This window comes from Theobroma cacao, chromosome 2 (genome assembly GCF_053813885.1).
Source record: "Theobroma cacao isolate CCN51 chromosome 2, ASM5381388v1, whole genome shotgun sequence".
NCBI lineage: Eukaryota > Viridiplantae > Streptophyta > Magnoliopsida > Malvales > Malvaceae > Theobroma > Theobroma cacao.
In genome coordinates, this window is record NC_142640.1 from 7,150,848 (window position 1) to 7,173,856 (window position 23,009).

At 35.0% G+C, this 23,009-nt stretch overlaps 1 protein-coding gene and 1 pseudogene across 3 annotated transcripts; one reads left to right on the forward strand and one right to left on the reverse strand.

Moving 5' to 3' along the window:
* The first annotated feature begins 780 nt into the window (after positions 1 to 780).
* Positions 781 to 2,707, forward strand: LOC18608270 (metacaspase-3-like). 3 transcript variants are annotated; one of them, XM_088803864.1, is made up of 3 exons: positions 781 to 1,448; positions 2,024 to 2,171; positions 2,311 to 2,707. In XM_088803864.1, the coding sequence occupies exons 1-3, from the start codon at positions 1,341 to 1,343 to the stop codon at positions 2,367 to 2,369; spliced, it is 315 nt and encodes a 104-aa protein (XP_088659990.1). In that variant the 5' UTR covers positions 781 to 1,340; the 3' UTR covers positions 2,370 to 2,707. The 3 variants fall into 3 exon arrangements, 2 of the variants coding, with proteins under 2 accessions (XP_088659990.1, XP_088659989.1); XM_088803863.1 differs by having other exon boundaries at positions 2,024 to 2,197; positions 2,311 to 2,705; XR_016024701.1 differs by lacking the exon at positions 2,311 to 2,707 and having other exon boundaries at positions 781 to 1,725; positions 2,024 to 2,220.
* LOC148763971 (uncharacterized) lies at positions 2,646 to 22,492 on the reverse strand (annotated as a pseudogene).
* Between the last annotated feature and the right edge of the window lie 517 nt (positions 22,493 to 23,009).

Below are 23,009 nucleotides of genomic sequence, written 5' to 3' on the forward strand. Positions count from 1 at the left end.
TGTTAATCGAACATTAAAAGTTAAGCAACTTGGGCTTAATTCACGAGGATTGGAATAAATCACCTAAAGTTATCCTTATCTTTCAAAAACAAAAAAGAAAAAAAAAAGAGAGAAAGTCTCTAAATATCAAAGTTAAGTCAATCCATTAAAAAATGTCATGAATGTATGATGAGTAGAATGATTAGCTAAAAGTCTTGATATCATTTAAGATATCATGGGTATATAAAGCAGAATGACTAGCTTTTTAATTAGTTTGGAGGCCAACCCATAATTCTAAAGGAAAAAATATTGTAGAAAACTAACAGACTAAATAATTAAGCAGCGAAAGTGATCAGTGCTTGAACATGAAATCCCCGGCTGCTATCTCAACAATATTTGATACCTAAGGAATTTAATTTGGTAATTTCATTTACCATCAAGCTTCTAATAAATTTACTCCAAGCGGACATAATTTTCTCTTTTATTTTCGCATGATCTTATGCCTTGTCATAAAGATAAATTGGACTCAAACATGTGAACCGTGAGAATTAATGTATTAAAATAAGACAAACAAAAATAGCAAAGGGTCGGGGTCAAACCATCTTAATGGCTTGGGCATCAGCACATAAAATAGTTTGAACTCAGCCAATAGAATGAAGAATCATAAGAGATTATGATTAGATTACATATCTAAATTTTGAATTCTAAAGTTGTAAATATAATATTTTTATATATATCCGCGCATAATAATAAGATAAAGTTAGAAGCAAGGAATGACGTAGAAGTGGCCCTTGGCCTTGTCTGGACCTTTTCTCTCTGTTTTGTTATGTTCCATTTAGACTTCAAATAATAAGTTTCCTCCCGATCAGGCAGCACACTTTTGCTTAGCCTCCAGGCTCGTAAATGCTGCTGAGGCGAGATGGAAATTAAAATCGTATGTCAGCGTTGCAGGCTAAAGTTTGCAGCGGTAACCACTGCTGAGACACTTGTTTGTCCACATTGCCTTAAGGTCAATCCAAATCGAACGTTACAGAGACGAACATCTACCGGCGATGAAATAAATTTTCCCTTTTGTTTGAAAGGCACTAGAGATGAAATAAATGATACCATTGTAAGGCCACCGCCTCGAGGAGCCACACTGCATGCAACCGTTGATGCCTGCTACAGCTGCAGAGGCGAGATGGAAATTAAAATCGTATGTCAGCGTTGCAGGCAAAAGTTTGCAGCGACAAGCAATGCTGAGGCAGTTGTTTGCCCACATTGCCGTATGGTCAATCCTAATCGAACGTTACAGAAACGATCATCTACCGGAGATGAAATAAATTTTTCTTTGTTTTTGAAAGGCACCGGAGGTGAAATAAATGACACCATTGAAAGGCCACTGCCTCGAGGAGCCAAACTGTATGCAATCGTTGATGCCTGCTACAGCGGAACTGTTCTTGATCTGCCTTATGTTGCAGGATGAACAAGTTAGTTATTTGCAAAATTCTTTGCTTGAGCTATTAATCAATTTAATCTTTATTTGTCATGCTTCACTAATATGCAGTCCATCGTTGTCTCCTACAAACTTACTTCTTCCAGAATATCCGGTCCATATTTTCTTTTACATTTCGTTTTTAATTATGTAGAGAAGGGTTCTATATATGGGAAGATCAGAGAAACCCTTTATTTTACAAGGGTATAAGTGGTGGACTAGCCTTCTGTTTTAGTGCTTGTGATGATAATCAAATCTCTACAGATACCACTGTGAGTTACTCTTTTATCAGGTTTACCTGATTAATTATCTACCTGGAAAGGATCTGATCAGGTTTCATCAATTTATGGTTAAGTTGGGAGAAGGGAATTCGAATTTGGAACCTTCCTTTTGAAAGTGTGAATAGTTAAAAATGAAGTTAAGCCTCAGGCCCTCAGCTGCAATTAGGAATTAAACATTATAACAAGAAAGAAGTAGAAAAATGAAAAGAATATTGTTTTATCCCTTTAATACGTAAAAGGTAACTAATATCAATTAGCTTAGATTGTTGTTTAAATTGTTTTCTTGTAGGCTTTCACTGGAACAAATACCAGGACCGGTGCCATGACATTCAGCTTCATTCAAGCTGTGCAACATGAGCCTCGATTAACGCATGGCCGCTTGCTTAATGCAATGCGCAATGCGATTCGTGATGTTAAAGCTGGTTTACGCCTAAATGGTCCGATTGCAACTCTCATTAATAAAGTATTGTTTGGAACAACCACACAGATATTCTTCTTTACCTAATTTGATAAACACTATGACAGTTGAATAATAATATCCTTGCCAAGTAAACGAAATGAGTTCTTGATTTGCAGGAGCCACAGATATCTTCATCAGAGAATTCGATATCTACTCAAAGCAGTTTGTGCTGTAGTAATTTCCGTTATCTTTCATAATTGTTTTTGACTATTTGGCTCTGTAATCATTAAACATTAAAATGATTATAAGTAACTTATTTTGTATACTTTTATTTGGTATTTAATATTTGTAACCTTGTAAAAAGAAACCTCTCACAGTAGCTAGATCCCACGACTGCATGGGACTAGCTAATATTTTCCAGTTCTCTTTTATGTTAATCCGATCATATGATACAAGAAAAAGATTTATAGAAGGAAGAATCATAACGTTTAATAGGTTCCTATTAATGAATTCAATACACAAGATATATTCTGGTTAATATTATCAATGGAAGAGCAAGAGCTTGCGAGAAGTGCCAGCAAGCATATGATTCATGGAGGTTGGGCCAGTCGGAGGATGGTGAATGTGTGAAGTGGTGAAGCCACAGGGAGAGTACTTGCTCTTGCTCCTCTTTTTCTAGCATTTCAATGGTCTCTTCCAATAACTTCTCTAGTTCAGCTCTTTCACTTATGCGGAGCTCTGGTGCATCGGTGCCATTCCTAGCTCTGCATAGCAATGGCAACCATGATGTTAGCATCTTCAGCTTCGTTTGCCTGAGGTTCTCTTTGTTGCCTTCTTCAGTTTCTTCCACTTCCAGGCCCATTTCCTTGGCTTGTTTGAACAAGAATGCTGCATATTTGAATAATTAAGCAAAAACAAGGAACAAGAATAGGAGTATATGTTCAGATAAATCCAAGAGACTTTTTTATACTGAAACATATTTGTCTTGAATAAATAACTGTGGCAATTAAGAGTTTCAACTAGAACCTCCCAAATATCCATCTATCAAATCACAACCTTTCTTTTGAGTCCTCATATTCTGTTGAAATATTAAAATGGTAACTTTGTCAAAGCATGATCTTTACTGTCATCACTTAACAAATATGTATAATTAGTAGGTTGTAGATATTTGGAGTCAAAGTCATGGATTTTAAATTTGCTTGCTTAAGACTACTTATTCAGCAATTCCTCTTCAAAAATTAGAAATTGTTCGGTTATAAAGGCAAATACTAACCCAAGATATGCAAGCAGTCTGTTAGGGACCTCATACACAACCTCTTTGTATTTGTTAGGATAGTCTTGAATTGTAGTTGATTAGGATTGTTTAATTCTTATTAAAATAGTATACCTTTTTGAGATAGTCTTTAAATTTAGTTAGACTAGTATAACATATCTTAATTGTATTAAGATAAGATTATTATACTTGGCCTTGTAAAAGGATCCTATGAGGTTAAAGAATAGTCATCACTTAGATTTAGAGAGAGTGAATTGAGTGCATGTGAGATAAGAGTTGCGAGTTTGAGACTGTTCTTGTAATCTTCTTATTTTTCTCTTAGTGGATCTTTCTCTGTTGCTGTGCCCATACACATAAGTCATCAAAAGACCGAACCACGTAAATTCTTGTGTTCTTGTGGGTGTGCTTGATTTCTTTCTTTCTTTATTCTATTGATTGGGTAAGATCTTGGGTAACTCTTTAGAGATAACTCCGCAATTTCCATAACAAACGAGTATAAGAGCTTTAAGGTCTTGATTCAATCTAAATCTCGCGATAGTAACTTTTCGACTAAGTATGAGATTGAAAAGTTTAATGGAAAAAACAATTTCAGCTAGTGGCGTGTTAAGATGCACGCATTCTTAGTGCAACGAGGACTATTGAAGGCACTGAATGAAAAAGGTCATCTTCCCTCGAATTTATCTGATAATGAGAAAAATGTCTTTATGAAAAAAGCACATAATACTATTCTCCAAGCTTTGCCTGATGAGGTCTTAAGAGAAGTCACGAATGAAGAATCTGCTACTGCAGTGTGGCTTAAACTCGAGAGTATTTATATGATCAAATTCTTGACGAATTGGCTTTATATGAAGCAACGATTGTATACTCTTAAGATATGTGAAGGTATGTCCGTCAATGCCCACATTGATGAATTTAATAGGGTTATTTTTTGTTTAAAGAATATCGATGTTAAAATTGAAGATGAAGACTTAGTTTTAATTCTTCTATGTCATTTTACCTCAATTGTATGAAAATTTCGTGAATACTATGTTATATGGATAAGAAACTCTCACTTTCAAGGATGTAAGGGCATCTTTAAATTCGAAGGAATTGAAGAAGAAAAAAGTTGGTGGTATCTGAAATGAAAATCAAGCAAAAAGCCTAGTTGTGAATAGAGGAGACGATATAGAGAAAGGTCTAGACAGAAAAAGTAAATTTAGAACAAAAGGAAAAACTTGTTAGAATTGTGGTAAAAAAAGGCACTTTCGTCAAAACTGTACCAAATTCAATAATGATGAAAAGATCAATAAGTCTGAAAATACTGCAAACGTAGTTGAAGATCATTTTGATACTTTTGAGGAAGTTGATAGTGTTCTTGCAGTTACTAATGGTAACTTAAAGGATATAGATCTTGGAATCGGCTTGTTGCTTCTACATATGTTCTAGGAGTGATTGGTTTACAACTTATCAATCTATTGATATGAGCATTGTACAATTAGGAGATGATTTTTCTCTCTCAATTGTTGGGATTGGCACAATTCGAATCAAAATGTTTGATAGTATAGTAAGGACACTTGAGGTGAAACATGTTCTTGACATGAAAAAGAATTTAATATCCTTGAGTTTTTTAGATAAGAGTGGCTACAAATATAGTGGGCAAGATGGTGTCTTGAAAGTATTTAAAGGAGCCTTAACTATCATGAAAGGTAAGTTATCCGGTGGCCTTTATCGTTTAGTGGGAAGCACGATTATTGGAACTGCTTTTGTAGTCTCATCCCATGATCTTGATGATGATGTTACATATTTATGGCATATAAGGTTGGGTCATATGAACAAAAAAGGAATGACAAAATTGAATAAGCGTGGTTTACTGTGAGGTCAAAAGATTGAGACGTTAGATTTCTGTGAGCATTGAATCTATGAGAAGTAACATCAAGTGAAATTTAGCATTGCTACACATCGAACCAAGAGTAAAGTAGACACATTTACTCATATTTGTGAGATCTTTCTTCGATGGCAGCAAAAGGTGGATTATTATGCATGTGGACTTTTATTGATAATTTTTCAAGAAAGGTGTTAACGTATTTTTTGAAGGTTATGAGTGAAGTGTTGACCACATTTTTACATTGGAAAAGATTGATAGAGAAGTAGACTAAGAAAAGGATCAAGAGCTTTCGAACAAACAATGGTTTGGAATTTTGCAAAGGTGAGTTTGGTCTGTTCTGCAAAAGTTACGAAATCGTTAGACATCGCACTATCGTCAAAAGACCACATCAAAATGATGTTGTAGAATGGATGAAGAGAACATTTTCGGAAAGAGCAAAATGCATGCTCTCTAATGCTAGTCTACCCAAAGTATTTTAGACAGAAGCTATCAACATGGCTTACTACTTGGTAAATCGGTCTTCATCAACTACAATTGAATTTAAGACTCTCGAGGAAGTTTGGTCTAGTAAGCCCACTGATTACTTTATATTGAGAGTACTTGGTTGTCTTGTTTATACTCATGTGAGTGATGGTAAACTTAAGCAGAGGGCGACGAAGTGCATATTTCAGTGTTAGTGTAAGCCCTGCAAGCCAATCGATTTTGTGCTTGTAAAACACTATATTAATTAGTCATATTTCATGTTAAATATATTATGGATATTTTATATAATGTATGAGGTATTTCTTTATCCAAGAGTTTATTTATAAAGAGTTATGAGAGACTTATGTAGATAAAGTCATTGGAACATAATGGCCTTGCAAAGAAATTATAAAGGTTATAATTATGAGATTCTTATGCATCAAAGCCTTGTTCCTAAATATGTTATTGGTCATTGTATTGTCAAGAATAAGGGCATTGACAATGATCAAAGGCTAGTACATGTTAAGCCTCCTTACTTTAGAAGTAAGCAATTGATCTCATAAGTTGAAGTATGTTAGATACTTAGGGATAGTATGTGGGTGCTTGTTAAGGAACAAGTTCACTGAACATGACCCGCTACGAGAGTTCCATTTGGTATTTCACTCAAGTGTCTATGAAAATACTCTCATGTGTCAGTAGTGTAAGTAATCCTTAGACTTGTGATACCAGGTCATCTTGTATGTGAATTGTCATGCTTTGATTTCACCTTTACGAGTCTGGAGATGACCAAATGCTTAAACAAGGTGCTTTTGGGTAAGGCATGAAGCATGCGAAGATGAATGAGTAGTCTAGAGAGGATTCATCACCCCAAGTGATTTGAAGGGGACATATCTCATTTGCTCCTGGCTTATATTGATTGAAAGTTCTTGGCCAAGGCAGTCTTGATAGGTCAATCTAGAAGCTGCAGGACTAATATGGATAAGTTAAAAAGTAGACACCAAGCTAGGCTTTCTATCTATATGGGATATATGATGAAATGATCGAATTACATTGAGATACTATACACTCAAAAGGTTAGTCAAAACATATTAACTCTCATGACATTTGGGTGGTCATGATATATTGCTAGATGCCGCTCATGATCTATAAAAATAAATATAAATTCTTGATTGAATTAATTTATATTTATTGCCAACATGTTGGGAACCTAATAGGTCACACACATAAGGTGAATTGTCAAAATTAATTTGAGTTCAATTGGATGTGATCTAATTGATTTTATAGAGGCTTAATCTAATTAAGTATTGGGCTAAATCAAATATGATTTGATGGAATATTAAATAAAGGCCCAATTGGCCCAAGACATTTTATAATCCTTATTGGTTATAAAGTAGGTCAATTAACTCTATAAAAGAATCCCTTAGCTGCCTCTTGAATATATAGAAGAGTTCTATTTTATTTTCTTGAGTGTTCAGATAGAATCATAGCCAAAAGAGAGAAACACAAGGGAGCTCAAAGTTGAGAGTTTGCTAGCACAAACTTCAGCTTAGGGATTCACACACTCTTAGTAAAGAGATTTCAACAAATCACTGTGTGGATCACCATTAGAGGTAGGACAACTGTGCTGTTGTGGTTTGATAAGTCCTAGTTGGTGTACAAAAGTTAAAATGAAAAGCCAAAGAGGACTCCACCAAAGAAAGCAGATTTTCAGGTATGTCCAAATTTCTTTTGTGGTTTTTCTACATTAGTTTCAATTAAAGTGATCCATAGCTTTAAGGATTAAAATTTTAATAATATTTCACTGTGTATGAGTTGTCTTAGCATGATTAAATCCCCAACAATGGTATCGGAGCCTCCTTTAATTGATTTAATCTAGTTTTATGTTTAGTTGTCGAAGATTACAAAAACTGTTTTGTTTATATGTCGATTTGATGCAAAGTTTGAAAAATTATTTAGAATAATTCTGAATGAATTTTTTTTCTAAACTAATTTATGTTTCAAAAGGCCTTTAAAGTCTTGATTTATGGATTTAAAATCTAGATTTAATAAGTCCTTAAAGATTTTATAGATTTGTTTTAAGAGAATCCAAATCTAAAAAAATTTGGCAGCATAACGTGATCTATTTTTGAATTTTTTTTTAGGGACTTAGAGAATGAGTTTTGTACATGATTTTTAGAGGGTAGAAGGTCAAGAGGATGATCTCAACCTCTGAAAATTTACAGCATTTAATTACCTCGTTTGGGTGGTGATCTGACGATGTTCTGCACAAACAGTTTGCTAGAATTGTATTCTTGTGTGACAAGGACTTGCAAAATCATGGCTATTTGTATTCTGAATTTGCTGAGGTTTTGAGAGCTTTTTGGCATGATGTTTGAGGCATGGGATGTCTCTGAATTGGTGTCAAAATCGCAGCAAACAATGGAGTATGGAGCTTCAAAGGATTTGGGACAGCTTAGGTGATGCAAACCTAATAAAATTACACTAGCATGTGCTATTTCTTCTCTATATAATTAAGAGTTGTACTAATTTGGTTGTGACCTGAATTTAGACTCTTAATTGTAATAGAATATATCCTAAAGAGTTTAGGATTGCCCCAAATATGATTCTAAAATCAAATTGGCAAAGAAATAGGACTCTTGGCCATAAAGATCTAATTCTAGTTAGACTAGAATTGTAAAAATTAAGGACAACAAGGATTAAATTTTCTAATAAGATTAGAATGCCTAATTGGATTAGGATTCCTTTGAATATTAAATTTCTAATATGATTAGAACTCCTATTGAGAATAAGGGTCAGATTTAAATTCATAATCCTAAAAGGTTTAGGATTACAAAGTCTATGCTTAATTTAATTCCTAGTAGGACTAGGACTTCTAAATTGGCGCAAGACATTTAATGGGACTTGAACATCAAATTATTTAGATTAATATCTTCAAAGGTTGAGTAATATTATTGCCAAATGACATATGAGATCTTCAATTTGAATTAAACATAAGTTTTATATGTTCATTATATGATTATGAGTGTATGAGGATGATTATGGACTTAAACCACTATAATGTGTTATGGATGGTTATGGTTGAATGTATTTGGTATTTATTTTATAAATAGGAAGTGTGTGCCCTGCCTTTCCTCTATTTTATTCAGGAGTTGTAAAATTCTCTTCTCATCTTACTCCTCTCAAATGTAACTTGAGGTTTCTTTACATATATATAATTATAATTTATAGGATTAGATTAGGAAATTTTTTTTGTAATTCCAAGAATTAAGGACGAAGGCGCCAAGAGACATGAAGATTACAAGACTACAAGATATGGTGATATTTGTATGTAATCCCTTAGGATTTGACCAATTAATTTCCTTCGATGGCTCAAGGAAATTAGATTAGATAAAAGTCCATAATCATCCTAGTAGTATGCATGTTATAGATTTATTTTATGCAAGGTTATAAATGCTAAGCATGCCAAATTTGATGAGACCTAAATAACAAGATAAAAGCAACAAAAAAAATCCCTCATTAAAATATTAAGTCACATGCTTCGCATGATTAAGTTGCCTTCCACCATATAACAAGATAACCAGGCTACCCTTTTAATTGGAGACTTGTTAAGTCACTCAAGGTCAAACTTTTACACGGGCACGTTTGAATTATTGGTGGGTCTTACTTAACTAAAACTATGTGGTTCGGATGTGTCACACTTGACCACATGGTCTTAGAGGCAGGGTTAGCCGAAATGCATATGATGCATTTAGACAATGAGTTGTCACCTAATTGATCTGGGAGTTGCATGTAGATGTAATTGATAAGCTACGTTATCTACCTAATTAGGCTTATTGTGATTTGTTGAGTCACTCAAGATTGCAACAATTCGAAAGGGGTCCCAACCCACTAGAAATACCTAGTAGAGATTTTTGTATAATAGTGAGGGCTATTATTACAAAAAAATTAGTGAGAGAATCAGTGTAAGATTTAATACCTCGTCTTAAATTGATTTATAACATGAAAGGCTAATACAAATATTTTTTCTATATTTATAGGTTGTTAAAATGGGTATAATAATTGCTACTTTGCTTGGCATACTTGATGCCATCAGCCTAAAATGTTTGGATTGGTATATCACCTTGAGAAAAGTTCTTAATAAATGGAAGGGTGCAATCTTGACAAGTAAAAAGATAACTTTAAATATGATTGAGCTTAATCTTTCTACTACCAATCCTGAATCTTGGATAATAGATTCAGGATGTGGATCGCATTTATGTACTGACATAAAGGCTTTAAAGAATAGTAGAAAGCTTGGTAAAAATGAGGTAGTCCTAGAAGTAAGCAATGGTGTAAAAATTACTATAGTTGTCGTTGGGACTTGTGATCCTATTTTACCATCGAAATTAGTGCTGGAGCTAAAAGAGTGCTATTATGCACCAACATTAACTAGAAACATCATTTCGATTTCATACCTAGTTAAGAATGATGATTTCAAATTTAGTATGAAGGGCAATTGTTGCACTGTCATTCTAAATGATGTATTTTATGGATCTGCAACATGTCATGGAGGACTTTATGTTATGGATCTTCATAGTCCAATGCTCAATAGATGTCAAGAAAGCTAGAAAAGATAATCCCAATCAAACATACATCTGGCATTATAGACTTGGTCATATCAATGAGACAAGGATAGCTAAGTTATATAAACAAGGTTATTTGGATCCTTTTGATTATGAATCATATGGAGTTTGTGAATGTTGTCTCCTTGGTAAGATGACTAAGACTCCTTTTACTGGAAAGGCTGAAAAAGTAGGTGTGCTCATTGGGCTAATACATTTGGATGTATGTGGACCCTTAAAGACACCAGCCAGAGGAGGTTATTCGTATTTCATTACGTTTATAGATGACCATTCTAGATTTGGTTATGTGTACCTAATAAAGTACAAGTTTGAAACTTTTGAAAAGTTTAAAGAGTTTAAGGCTGAGGTTGAGAAACAAACTAGGAAGAGTATTCTCACCCTTAGATCGGATCGAGAAGAAGAATATCTTAGTTAGGAGTTTTTGGATTATCTAACGGAATATGGGATTCTATCACAATGGACTCCACTTAGAACTCCACAACACAATGGAGTGTTTGAGAGGAGAAACTAAACCTTGTTGGACATGGTTCGTTCATGATGAGTAGGGCAGGCCTTCTGATATCCTTTTGAGGATATGCCCTAGAGACTGCTGTTTACCTTCTTAACAAGGCTCCAACCAAATCGGTTGATAAAACACCATATGAGATGTGGTATGGCAAAAGGCCAAACTTGTCTTATATAAGGATTTGGGGATGTACAGCTTATGTGAAGTGTGCATCATTTGATAAGCTTGGAGCTAGATCAAACAAATACAAGTTTATAGGGTATCTTAAATAAACTGTAGGATACTATTTTTACAATCCCACTGAGTAAAAGGTGTTTGTCTCCAAACATGCCACTTTATTGGAAAAAGAGTTTTTACTTGAAGAGATTAGTGGGAGTAAAATAATTCTTGAAGAGGTTCAAGAACCACAAACTGACATCCCTTTTGGAACTTGAGTCGACTGTTGAAGCATTGGATGCTCAAATTAGTACTCAAGAAACACAAGTGCTCCGTAGATCTATAAGACAGAGACAACTTCCAAAGAGATATAGATTTATGATGGAAAGAGATGCTCTGCCAATTGACAAGGAGCCTACTAATTATGAGAAAGCAATATTTGATATTGATTCTGATAAGTGGTTGGAGGCCATGAAATCTGAGATGGATGCCATGCATGTCAACTAAGTATGGACTTTGGTTGATGCACCTAAAAGGGTAAAACCCATCGAATGCAAATGGGTCTTTAAGAGAAAAACTAACATGGATGGTAATGTATAAACGTACAAGGCTAGGTTGGTTGCTAAAGGTTACAACCAAGTTAAAGGAATAGATTATGAGGAAACCTTTTCACCTGTGGCCATGATTAAATCCATTAGGATTTTGCTTGCTATTGCTGCATATTATGATTATGAGATATGGCAGATGGATGTAAAGACAGCATTTCTTAATGAGAATTTGTAAGAAGAAGTGTATATGACACAACCTGAAGGTTTTACATCCAAGGATAATTAGCATAAAGTATGCAAACTCCACAAGTCCATTTACGGGTTGAAACAAGCATTTAGGAGTTGGAACATCAGATTTGATGAAACTATTAAAGAATATGATTTTGTCAAGAATCTTGATGATCCATGTGTTTATAAAAAGGTAAATGGATAAGCAGTTATATTTTTAGTACTTTATGTTGATGATATACTATTAATAGGAAATGATATACCGATGTTACAAACTGTCAAAATCTGGCTATCCAAACAATTCTCCTTGAAGGATTTGGGAGAAGCGACCTATGTTCTGGGAATAAAGATCTATAGAGATAGATCAAAGAAGCTGTTAGGATTGTCCCAATCCACTTATAGACAAGGTGATAAAGAGGTTTAACATGACCGAGTCCGAAAAGGGACACTTGCCTATGTCACATGGCATTTATCTCTCAAAGGATATGTGTCCAAAGACACAAGATGAGAGAATGAGGATGGATAAAATACTGTATGCATCGGCTATAGGATCCATCATGTATGCCATGTTATGTACTAGACCAGATGTGGCGTATGCTCTGAGTGTCATGAGCAAATACCAATCAAATCCAGGTGAGAATCATTGGATTGCTGTGAAAAATATCTTTAAGTACTTATGAAGAACTAAGGATGTTTTATTGGTCTATGGAAGGGCTGAACTCCAAGTTAAAGGATATGGAGATATTACATTCCAATTTGATAAGGATGATAGCAAATCGCAAAGTGGATTTATATTTACCTTAAATGGTAGTGCTATTAGTTGGAAAAGTTCCAAGCAAGCAACAACTGCAGATTCTACAACTGAGGCTGAATACATCTTCGCGTCAGAGGCAGCAAAGGAGGGAGTTTGGATCAAGAAGTTTGTAATTGAACTTGGTGTGGTTCCTAGCATTGTTGACCCTGTAACTTTGTACTGTGACAATAATAGAGCCATTACGCAAGCAAAGGAATTGAGGTCTCATCAACGATCCAAACATGTATTGCAGCGTTATCACTTGATCAGAGATATCATTAAAAGAGGTGATATTAATATAGAAAGAGTACCCACAGAGGACAACTTAGCTGACCCTCTCACTAAAGTTCTGTCCCAGTAGAAACATGATCACCACTTGGAGGGCTTTGGTATTAGATACATGGACGATTAGCTTTAGTGCTAGTGGGAGATTGTTAGTGTAAGCCCTGCAAGCCAATCGATTTTGTGCTTGTAAAACACTATATTAATTAGTCATATTTCATGTTAAATACATTATGGATATTTTATATAATGTATGAGGTATTTTTTTATCCATGACTTTATTTATAAAGAGTTATGAGATACTTATGTAGATAAAGTTCTTGGAACATAATGGCCTTGCAAAGAAATTATAAAGGTTATAATTATGAGATTCTTATGCATCAAAGCCTTGTTTCTAAATATGTTCGTGGTCATTGTATTGTCAAGAATAAGGGCATTGACAATGTTCAAAGACTAGTACATGCTAAACCTCCTTACTTTAGAAGTAAGCAATTGATCTCATAGGTTGAAGTATGTGAGATACTTAATGATAGTATTTGGGTGATTGTTAAGGAACAAGTTCACTGAACATGACCCGCTATAAGAGTTTCATTTGGTATTTCACTCAAGTGTCTATGAAAATACTCTCATGTGTCAGTAGTGTAAGTAATCCTTAGACTTGTGATACCAGGTCATTTTGGATGTGAATTGTCATGCTTTGATTTCACCTCTACGAGTCTGGAGATGACCAGATGCTTAAACAAGGTGCTTTTGGGTATGGCATAAAGCATGCAAAGATGAATGAGTAGTCTAGAGAGGATTCATCACCCCAAGTGATTTGAAGGGGACATATCTCATTTGCTCCTAGCTTATATTGATTGAAAGTCTTTGGCTAAGGCAATCTTGATAGGTCAATATAGAAGCTACAAGACTAATATGGATAAGTTAAAAAGTAGACATCGAGCCAGGCTTTCTATTATTGGCTCAATTAGTTTTTGATGATAATAAAACATTCCTATTTATTTGTGTCTAATACCTTTACTTGAGTGTGCAGGAAATTAATATATGAAATTAATTTATTAACTCTTCAAAGAGTATTTTTGAAAGAAAAAGAGGGATAAAAACAACAAGATGTAACTGAATAACAAGGAGGAAGCTTATTGGTGAAACAAGGAAGAATGTTGGTTGATCAAAGTTTCAAATTGGAGAAATGACAGGATGAAAAGTTTAAGAAACAAAATTAACTTAATCGACCAAGACAGTCGACTAAGTGCTTTCTACCAAGATCTGTAAACCAGAAACAGAATCAACTTAGTCGACCAAGTTAGTCGACTAAGGGCTCTTTGTCTGCAATTTGAACTAGAGCACTATAGGGCAGATTAACGGCTATAACTCATTCTTAACTATTTTCAACGGATATAAATTGCCAAACTGCCATCAAAGTTGCATCTGCAAGTATAAAATGGTCTTTCAACAATTAGAAACAAGGTTTTAAAAGCCTTCAATGAGATTTGAGCTATAGAAAGTAAAAAAACCAGAAAAGCTTCATAGCACTTGTCTGCACTTAAAAGTCTACTCTTTGCATTTGTATTTAGCACTCAATCCTGTACCAATCAAATCAACCAATGATCATAGGTACCTTCTTGTACTACTTCTCTTGTATTCTTAGAGTGAGGGAGTCATTCTAAGGGGTTGTTCAAACTTGGGATAGCTTGATTGTTGCAGGTTGTAGTTGAGCCTTGGAAAACCATATTGAGTTTTAGTTGAGCCCATAAAAAACTAGTGTAAAAAGTTGTGGCTGAGCTTGGTAAAAGCTATTGTAAAGCTTGGTGAAAGCTTGTGAATTTCACCGGTCTATAGTGGATTTGTGAGAAAATCCTTAGTTGGATAATAAAGGTAGTAGATGTAGGTTTTGGATCGAACCACTCTAAATTGCTGTGCATTTTATACTCTACTTTTGTTTTTTTAAGTTCTGAAAATTAGTTTCCAATATTGTTTAGAGCCAAATTGTGCTATTCACCCCCTTTTAGCACATATTATAGGGACCAACATCTATATACTTGGGATATATGATGAAAGGATCGAATTACACTAAGATACTGTACACTGAAAGGTTAGTCAAATCATATTGACTCTCTTGACATTTGGGTGGTCGTGATGTATTGCTAGATGTCGCTCATGATCTATAAATATAAATATAAATTCTTAATTGAATTAATTTATATTTATTGCCAATATGTTGAGAACCTAATGGGTCACACACATAAGGTGAATTGTCGAAATTAATTTTAGTTCAATTGGATGTGATCTAATTAATTTTATAGAGACTTAATCCAATTAAGTATTGGGCTAAATCAAATATGATTTGATGGAATATTAAATAAAGGCCCAATTAGCTCAAGACATTTTATAATCCTTATTGGTTATAAAGTAGGTCAATTAACTCTATTAAAGAATCCCTTAGCTGCCTCTTGAATATATAGAAGAGTTTTATTTTATTTTCTCGGGTATTCAAATAGGATCATAGCCAAAAGAGAGAAACACAAGGGAGCTCAAAGTTGAAAGTTTGCTAGCACAAACTTCGACTTAAGGATTCACACACTCTTAGTGAAGAGATTTCGACAAATCACTGTATGGATCACCATTAGAGGCGGACAACTATGATGTTGTGGTTTGATAAGTGCTAGTCTGTGTACAAAAGTTAAAACGAAAAGCCAAGGAGAACTCCACCAAAGAAAGCAGACTTTCAGGTATGTTCAAATTTCTTTTGTGGTTTTTCTAGATTAGTTTCAATTAAAGTGATCTATGGCTTTGGGGATTAAAATTTTAATAATATTCTACTGCGTATGAGTTGTCTTAGCATGATTAAATCCCCAACACCTAGTTTACGCATATGGGGTGAAGGGTTATTGATTGTGGTGTACTGATTGTAAGTCCTCCAAGTTTATGGTGAGTCAGGATGTTACCTTTGACAAATCTGCATTACTTTATGGGATAAGTCTAAAATCACAAACACATTAGACTAAGAAGTTGGCAAGTAGGTGGAGTTTGAAATCAATGCTCCTGAGATAATGCAAGATGATAGTGAAATAAAAAATGAGCCATAAGAGGTACAAGAATTGGTATCTCATATACAAGAACGAAGCATTATTACAAGGAATTCAAGAGTATCTAAGATGTATGATGATTTTGTTACTTGTGTCAATGGTGATTTTGATTATTATATTTTATTTGTGAAAGTAGAGATTGATGAGCCTTACTTTTATGGTGAGGCAATTACATTTGTCGAGTCTTATACGGAGATAGAGTCTCTACACTAGGATCAAACATGGGAGCTCGTGAAAACACCTAAAAATACTATTGATGTTGGCTTAATGTATGAAAGAGGTGCAAACAATAGTTGTAATGTGATTAGTTTTTCCAATTTTGATTTTACTGGTGATTGATGCAGTTAAAGATCTCAAACGGAGTATGTGTTCACTCTCTTAGAGTTTGCAATTAGTTGGAAAGTAATTTTTCAATCAACCGTTGCTTTGTCTACAACTAAAGCTGAATATATGGTTGTGACGAGGCAGTGAATGAGGTTTTATGACTCCAAGGCTTGGTTAGGGATCTTGGTTTTGGACAAGCATATAAGCTTGTGTTTTGTGATGGTTAAAGTGCCATACACTTGACTAAAAATCAAATGTTTCATGAGAAAACTAATCACATTCGAGTCAAGTGAAACTTCGTTCAAAAGATTATTTCTAGATGTGAGATTGTAGTTAAGAAAATAGCCACAGCTGAAAATTCAACAAATATAGTAACTAAGTCACTTTTTGGGATAAAGTTCAAGATTGCTTGGACTTAGTTGGTGTTCATAGTGCTTGGGGCCTTTTAAGGCATTGACAGTGTCAACAGTGATTGGTTCGTAAGGTGAAGCTTGGTGAATTCAAGCCTAAGGTGGAGATTTGTTATGATAGTCTTGAATTGTAGTTTGATTATGATTGTTTAATTCTAATTAAACTTGTATACCTTTCTGAGATAGTCTTTAACTCTAGTTAGACTAGTATAATATATCTTAATTGAATGAGGATAAAATTATTGTACTTGACCTTATAAAAGAATCCTATGCGATTAAAGAATAGTCATCACGTAGATTTAGAGAGATTGATTTAGGTGTACATGAGATAAGGGTTGTGAGTTTGAGACTGTTCTTGTAATCTTTTGATTTTTCTTTTAGTGGATCTTTCTCTGTTACTATACTCATGGATGTAGATCATTAAAAGACTAAACCACGTAAATTCTTGTATTCTTGTAAATGTACTTAATTTTTTTTATTTTATTGATTGAGGAAAATCTTGAATAACTATTTAAAGATAATTTTGTAATTTTCACAATAGTATCGGAGGAAAGGATCATTTCAAATCATCCTTTCCTCCAATCACTTTGCACTTGGAGTAATGACTTCTAACCAAGGCATGTCTATTGCTTGTTGAAGACCTCGAATGTGACATTTCCTTAAGAATGGTTTAGAATTAGTATCAATTAATTCAGCATTAAAATTTTTTTTCCCACAGTGATAATTGGTTGTTTAATATTTTTAATGTGCTTAAATGGTCAAGTATGCGTGGCGGCACGTTAGCTCCACCTTGAGATAGATCTCATGTATGACATTTCATACCTAAACAATTGAAATTTTGTTATTATAAACTAATCAAAGTCTATGTCAAGGTTTAAAGACGTGCAGTGCTACAATAAATTTAATTCCAAATCCTAAGAATGAGAATAATATTTAAAAAGCAATCAAATTAAAATTAGGCAGAAGTCATAGTCATGATTCATGAGCTGAAAATTGTAGGAGAAAAGACAATAGAGGACAAGTCGTGAATTACGATAGATGAGAAAAAATGGACCAAAGGGAATGAAGACCACCCTAATATTGGTCAAACAACATTAACAAGGTGCGAATTGGCGTAAAACAAGCCAAGCGCTAGAAAGAATAAGTCCTTCCTTGAGGAATAGTCTTTAACCATGAACCTATTAGGCAACAACATAGGTGGAGGTAATTAAGGCTAAAGGCCTAGGCTTTTTACAAGTCTTTAACCTCTCTTTGGGGTATCACCATTTGTTAACCATATCGATATCAACAGGTGAAAGTTCAACAACAAAATTCTTGTCCAATTCATGTAGATTCAGGCAATCACTCGATATAAAAGCTGAATTTCATGAATTATATGCTAATCACCCTTATTGCTAAGTGATAATATATTTTAAATTGAGATTCTTATTTAAATCTGAATCAAAACGGAAGTGAGTAAATTGAATAGTATCTAAGGAAAAACTAAAAATTCCAATTCATCCGAAGCTGGGAAGAATACTGATTTTAAATAACAGAGTACTAATTTTGAAAGAGAAAGCCAAGCCATTTTTGAAGTTGACGCCCACCTTTCAACAACCTCTTCCTCAAACCCACAAGCTGCTAACTTCTGCACCAACCAAAGTAGCCTAGCAGCCAGCTTCTGAGCCAAATTCGCCGATCGGTTCACATCCCCTTTCCCCATCCCCACCCTACTCCACACGCCATCTTCAACCGATCGAATCGCTTGTAAAACCCTATTCAACCTATATCAAACCGGTCTAGGTGCCGGGACATCGAGACTAACCGTGTCCTACCCCACTTCAACCATTGCAGCTTCAAACTGTCAATAGTCCTCGCAAAAACAGCTGACAAAATGGTATGGTTGACTTCACGCAAAGCTTCGACGTTTTCCTTTTTTTTTAATAGCAAGAGTAAACTTTATTCATCAAAGAGGGACTAAATCCCTTTCACCATATAGAAGAGAGAATAATAGAAAGCTTTGGTTCATATATCAGTCCAATTTATCTGATATATCTTTCCAAAGCCTTCTAAAAAAACCAAAAGAAACAACCCCTATACACGTCATAATTCCATAAAGCCAAACTTGGCAGGAAGGCCATTGTACTCCCTCTCCAATGAAAACAAAAGAAAATCCCTGAAAGTTACAGTCACCCATATAAACAAGAAAGACAAAAACAATCCTTCCTCCCAAGAGCCATACACTCCCAATCCAGCAAACTAAAAGAGGAAAACAAACAACAAAATAAAAAGTAACTAAAAACGCGGGCAAGAGAATCAGGACTCAATAACACCCATGGCCCCCAATCAGACTAAGAACCGAATTAACAAATCTGAATTTGTCCACCTCCCTCAAGGAAAAAAAAACAGAGACTAGAACACTCTTAATATCTCACTCTGAAGATGAATGGTAGCTTTAGCCAATGAATCGGCTTCTTGATTTGCCTCTCTTACAGAATGTCTGATATCCCACTCAGCACTTATATCCTTTAACCTTTCAATCTGAATCATCCAATATCTCAGCCTCTAAGGCGCTTTCGCAGGATCTTTGATCCATCTAACAATGTTCCACACATCACTTTCAATCAGCAAGGAGTGGTTACCTCTCCATCTTGAAGCTGAGAAAATCAAGAAAGCCTCATTCACCGCATGGACTTCAGCTATAGTAGAGTTTGCAATACTAATTGGTTTGGAAAAAGTAAGTAGCACCTCTCCCTTTTCATTTCTCAAAATGCCCCTAATTCCAGCAAGTCCAAGGCAACCTTGGGCCACTCCATCTACGTTAAACTTCAGATGCCCTGGCTTTGGTTTTTCCCATGAAACACCTTTTCTTTCTTTAGTTTTTTTTTTTTACCGCCACATCCAACTTTAGGGATAAAAATGGTCAAAACCAAAGGATACTCATTAGGCCACTTAGCATTGGCCAATGATGCCACTCTTATCTTAGAAGTCTCCCAACACTGTACTCTATCCTAAGTTTTTCCATTGAAGACAACATCATTACGACACTTCCAAATAGTCCAAACAACTACAAAATAACTCATCCTCCAAATCCTCTCATCCGCATGTCCCATGTAACAATTATTCCAGGATTCAAAGAATAATTTAACATTACCAGGGGCACTCCATTGATACCCAAACACGTCACACCACCCAGCCCATACCTTCCACATTTTAGAGCAGAAAATAAACAAGCGGTTAACCGATTCCTTCTCTTTGTTGCACAGCACACAAGAACTTTGATTATCTTGAATCACTCCCCGACTTACTAGTTCTTCTTTCACTTCGATTTTTTCATGAAATAATTGCCACACAAACGCCTCAGTTCTATAAGGTGCCAGACCAACCCAAATATTCTTTCAAACCTTATCTCTCTTTTCGGTTAGCACCATTAGTCTCTTGCAAAAAGATTTAGAGCTATATAGACCACTTACTTCACATTTCCACACCATCTCATCTTTTAGCTCTCTACTAATTTGGAAGTCTTTAAGAATGTTTCCAAGCTGATCCCATTGACCAATTTCCCAATCAAATAAATTTCTTCTCAGAGATATATCCCATTTCCACACATTCTCCTCTTATCTGCCATATTCCATAATCTTCCCATTTTTATTATTAGCAAGCACAAAAATCCTTCGATAGATTTGAGCCAATGTACCATTACCAATCCATTCATCAGTCCAAAAGCGTATGTTTTCACCATATCCAACCACAAAACCAAGATTCGGAATGACCTGCAAAAGATACTTGTTAGTCGGGGAAAGGGGGCTAGTGATGTTCTTCCATAATGTAGAAAAATTACGATTTGCATTCGTATTTGGCATGAGATAGATAGGATCACTCCTGGTTTTTCTAACAATAATTTCTCTCCACATGCTCTCTCTCTCACTTCTATACCGCCAAATCCATTTATTTAAGAGAGCTTTATTCTTAGTTTCCAAATCTGTTATTCCTATCCCCCCACACTCCCGATAATTACACACCTTCTCCCAATTGACATAGTGCACCTTTCTTTTCTCATCACAATCTCCCCAAAGGAAGCTCCGCTGAAGTCTCTCCAATTTATTCTTTACCCTCACAAGAATTTTAAACAATGACATATAGAATGTTGGCAAGCTGACTAACACAGATTTGAGCAAAGAGATTCTGCCCTCAAGGGACAGCATTCTGGATTTCCAACCTGACAACTTCTTTTCCACTTTCTCAATGACTGGATTCCAAAAAGCCATGGAATTATGGTTCACCCCCAATGGGAGTCCCAAATAAATGGCCGAAATTTTTTCAATTTGACATTTAATCAAAGCTGCCCAATTTTGGACTAACACACTTTCAACTCCAATCCCGATAAGGAAGCTTTCTTTAAAATTAATATTCAGTTTAGAAATACTTTGAAAACACTTGAGAATTCTCTTCACCACCAGTACATCATCCACTTTAGGCTTGCAGAATAACATTGTGTCATCTGTAAATTACAGGTGAGAGATCTTAAACTATTATGTTCCTATTCTGATCCCCTCCCATACTCCTATTTGTTTAGTTCTTTTAATCAAACTGCTCAACACCTCCACAGTGATATTAAACAAGAAAAGGGACAAAGGGCATCCTTGCCTAAGCCCTCTTTCATCGTAAACTGTCTAGTAGGCGTACCATTAACAAGCACCGTTATCCTCGCTGTACTGACACATTCCTTAATCTATGATCTCCATCTCTCCCTAAACCCCATTTTAACCATGCAAAGCTCAAGGAAATTCCAACTAATACAATCATATGCTTTTTCAAAATCAATCTTGAACAAGATACCTCCACTCCCTCTCTTCCGCAGCTCGTCCACAACCTCATTAGCAATAAGTGTACAATCCATCAATTACCTTCCTTTAATGAATGCGAACTGATTCCTCCCTATAATTTCATCCATGACCTGCTTAAGCCGATTAGCAAAAGTATTCACCATGATCTTATACAAACTCCCAACCAAACTTATAGGCCTATACTCATCAAGCCTTATTAGGTTACTGACTTTGCGGACCAAAGTGATAAACGAATTATTGACCCCGCGACCCAACTTGCTGTGTCTGTAAAAATCCCCCATGAACCTCATGACATCTTTTTTCACCAGACACCAATTCTTCTTGAAAAAATTCAAATTATATTCGTCAGGTCCTAGAGCTTTGTCCCCATCACAACTTTGAATGGTATCCCAAACTTCATCCTTAGAAAACGGTCTTTCAAGAAATTTAATCGAATTTTCCTTCAAACTTCGACGTCTTCCTTACGCTTCTCTTCTATAAGTCTTTCCACTAAAGATCGAACAATTTCATATTTTCTTGAGCTAACAGAAATATCATTAACGCTAGATAGTAGCTGTGAAAGCGCACGAGCAATTCTCGAGTCGCCAACCCCACAGGCTGCAGCCACGTAGCTATGGTTTTAGGGGTGCTTAAAGGAGTAATCATCGGCTTGATGGTGTAAAGTAGAAGGGATCAGAGAAGGAAGTAAGTGCAGAAAGAAGAGAAAACAAGTGATGACAACAGCACGAATTAGTTCAAGTAGCTTGTATTTTTCTGCTAAGTTCAAGAGGGATTTGTCAGCATAAATAAATATAGAAGTTACCATATTTCTAAGTAGCAAAAGAGTTATGGCCGCTGGCGAGTTTTCCATTATGCCCATGATTTTTCTTCTTTTGGTTTTCTTGGCTTAGTTCTAACTATGGTTTTTTAGTTTTCCGTTTGTTTGTATGAATGGAAAGAGTTTTGAGAGGTTAAGAGATGATGAAGAAGGAAGGACGAATTGGTGAGGTAAATGAGTAATAAGGACAAATTAAGAGAGAATTCTCGTTTTGGATCGTTGAAAATGTTTATTAGGATGATGGAGATGTGGGAAACAGTAGTTTCCAGTCGGTGTTTTGCTTTCACGGGACTTTCTGGCTTTCTCGTGAACCCAATTTTCTTTGAGTTACATTTTGGGCCAACTCAGCCGGATACATCATCTTAACCCAATTGTTATAACTTGATTACTGATAATGTAATTATTGAAAAGATATCGTTATGACATTTGATATATAAGAAAATATTAATAACTAAAAGTATTAAGAAGATAACATTATATTTTTATTATCAATGTGATATTTTTAAAATTATCATTATATATGAAAATAAAAATTTAATATATTTATCTATTTTTTTAATGTAAATTTTTGTATATAATATCATTCATTCAATAAATCTAACTATTATTCTTCAAGACACATCAATTCTCACCAAGGGATTGATATTTGATGGTTTCTTATTAATTACCAAATAGATTA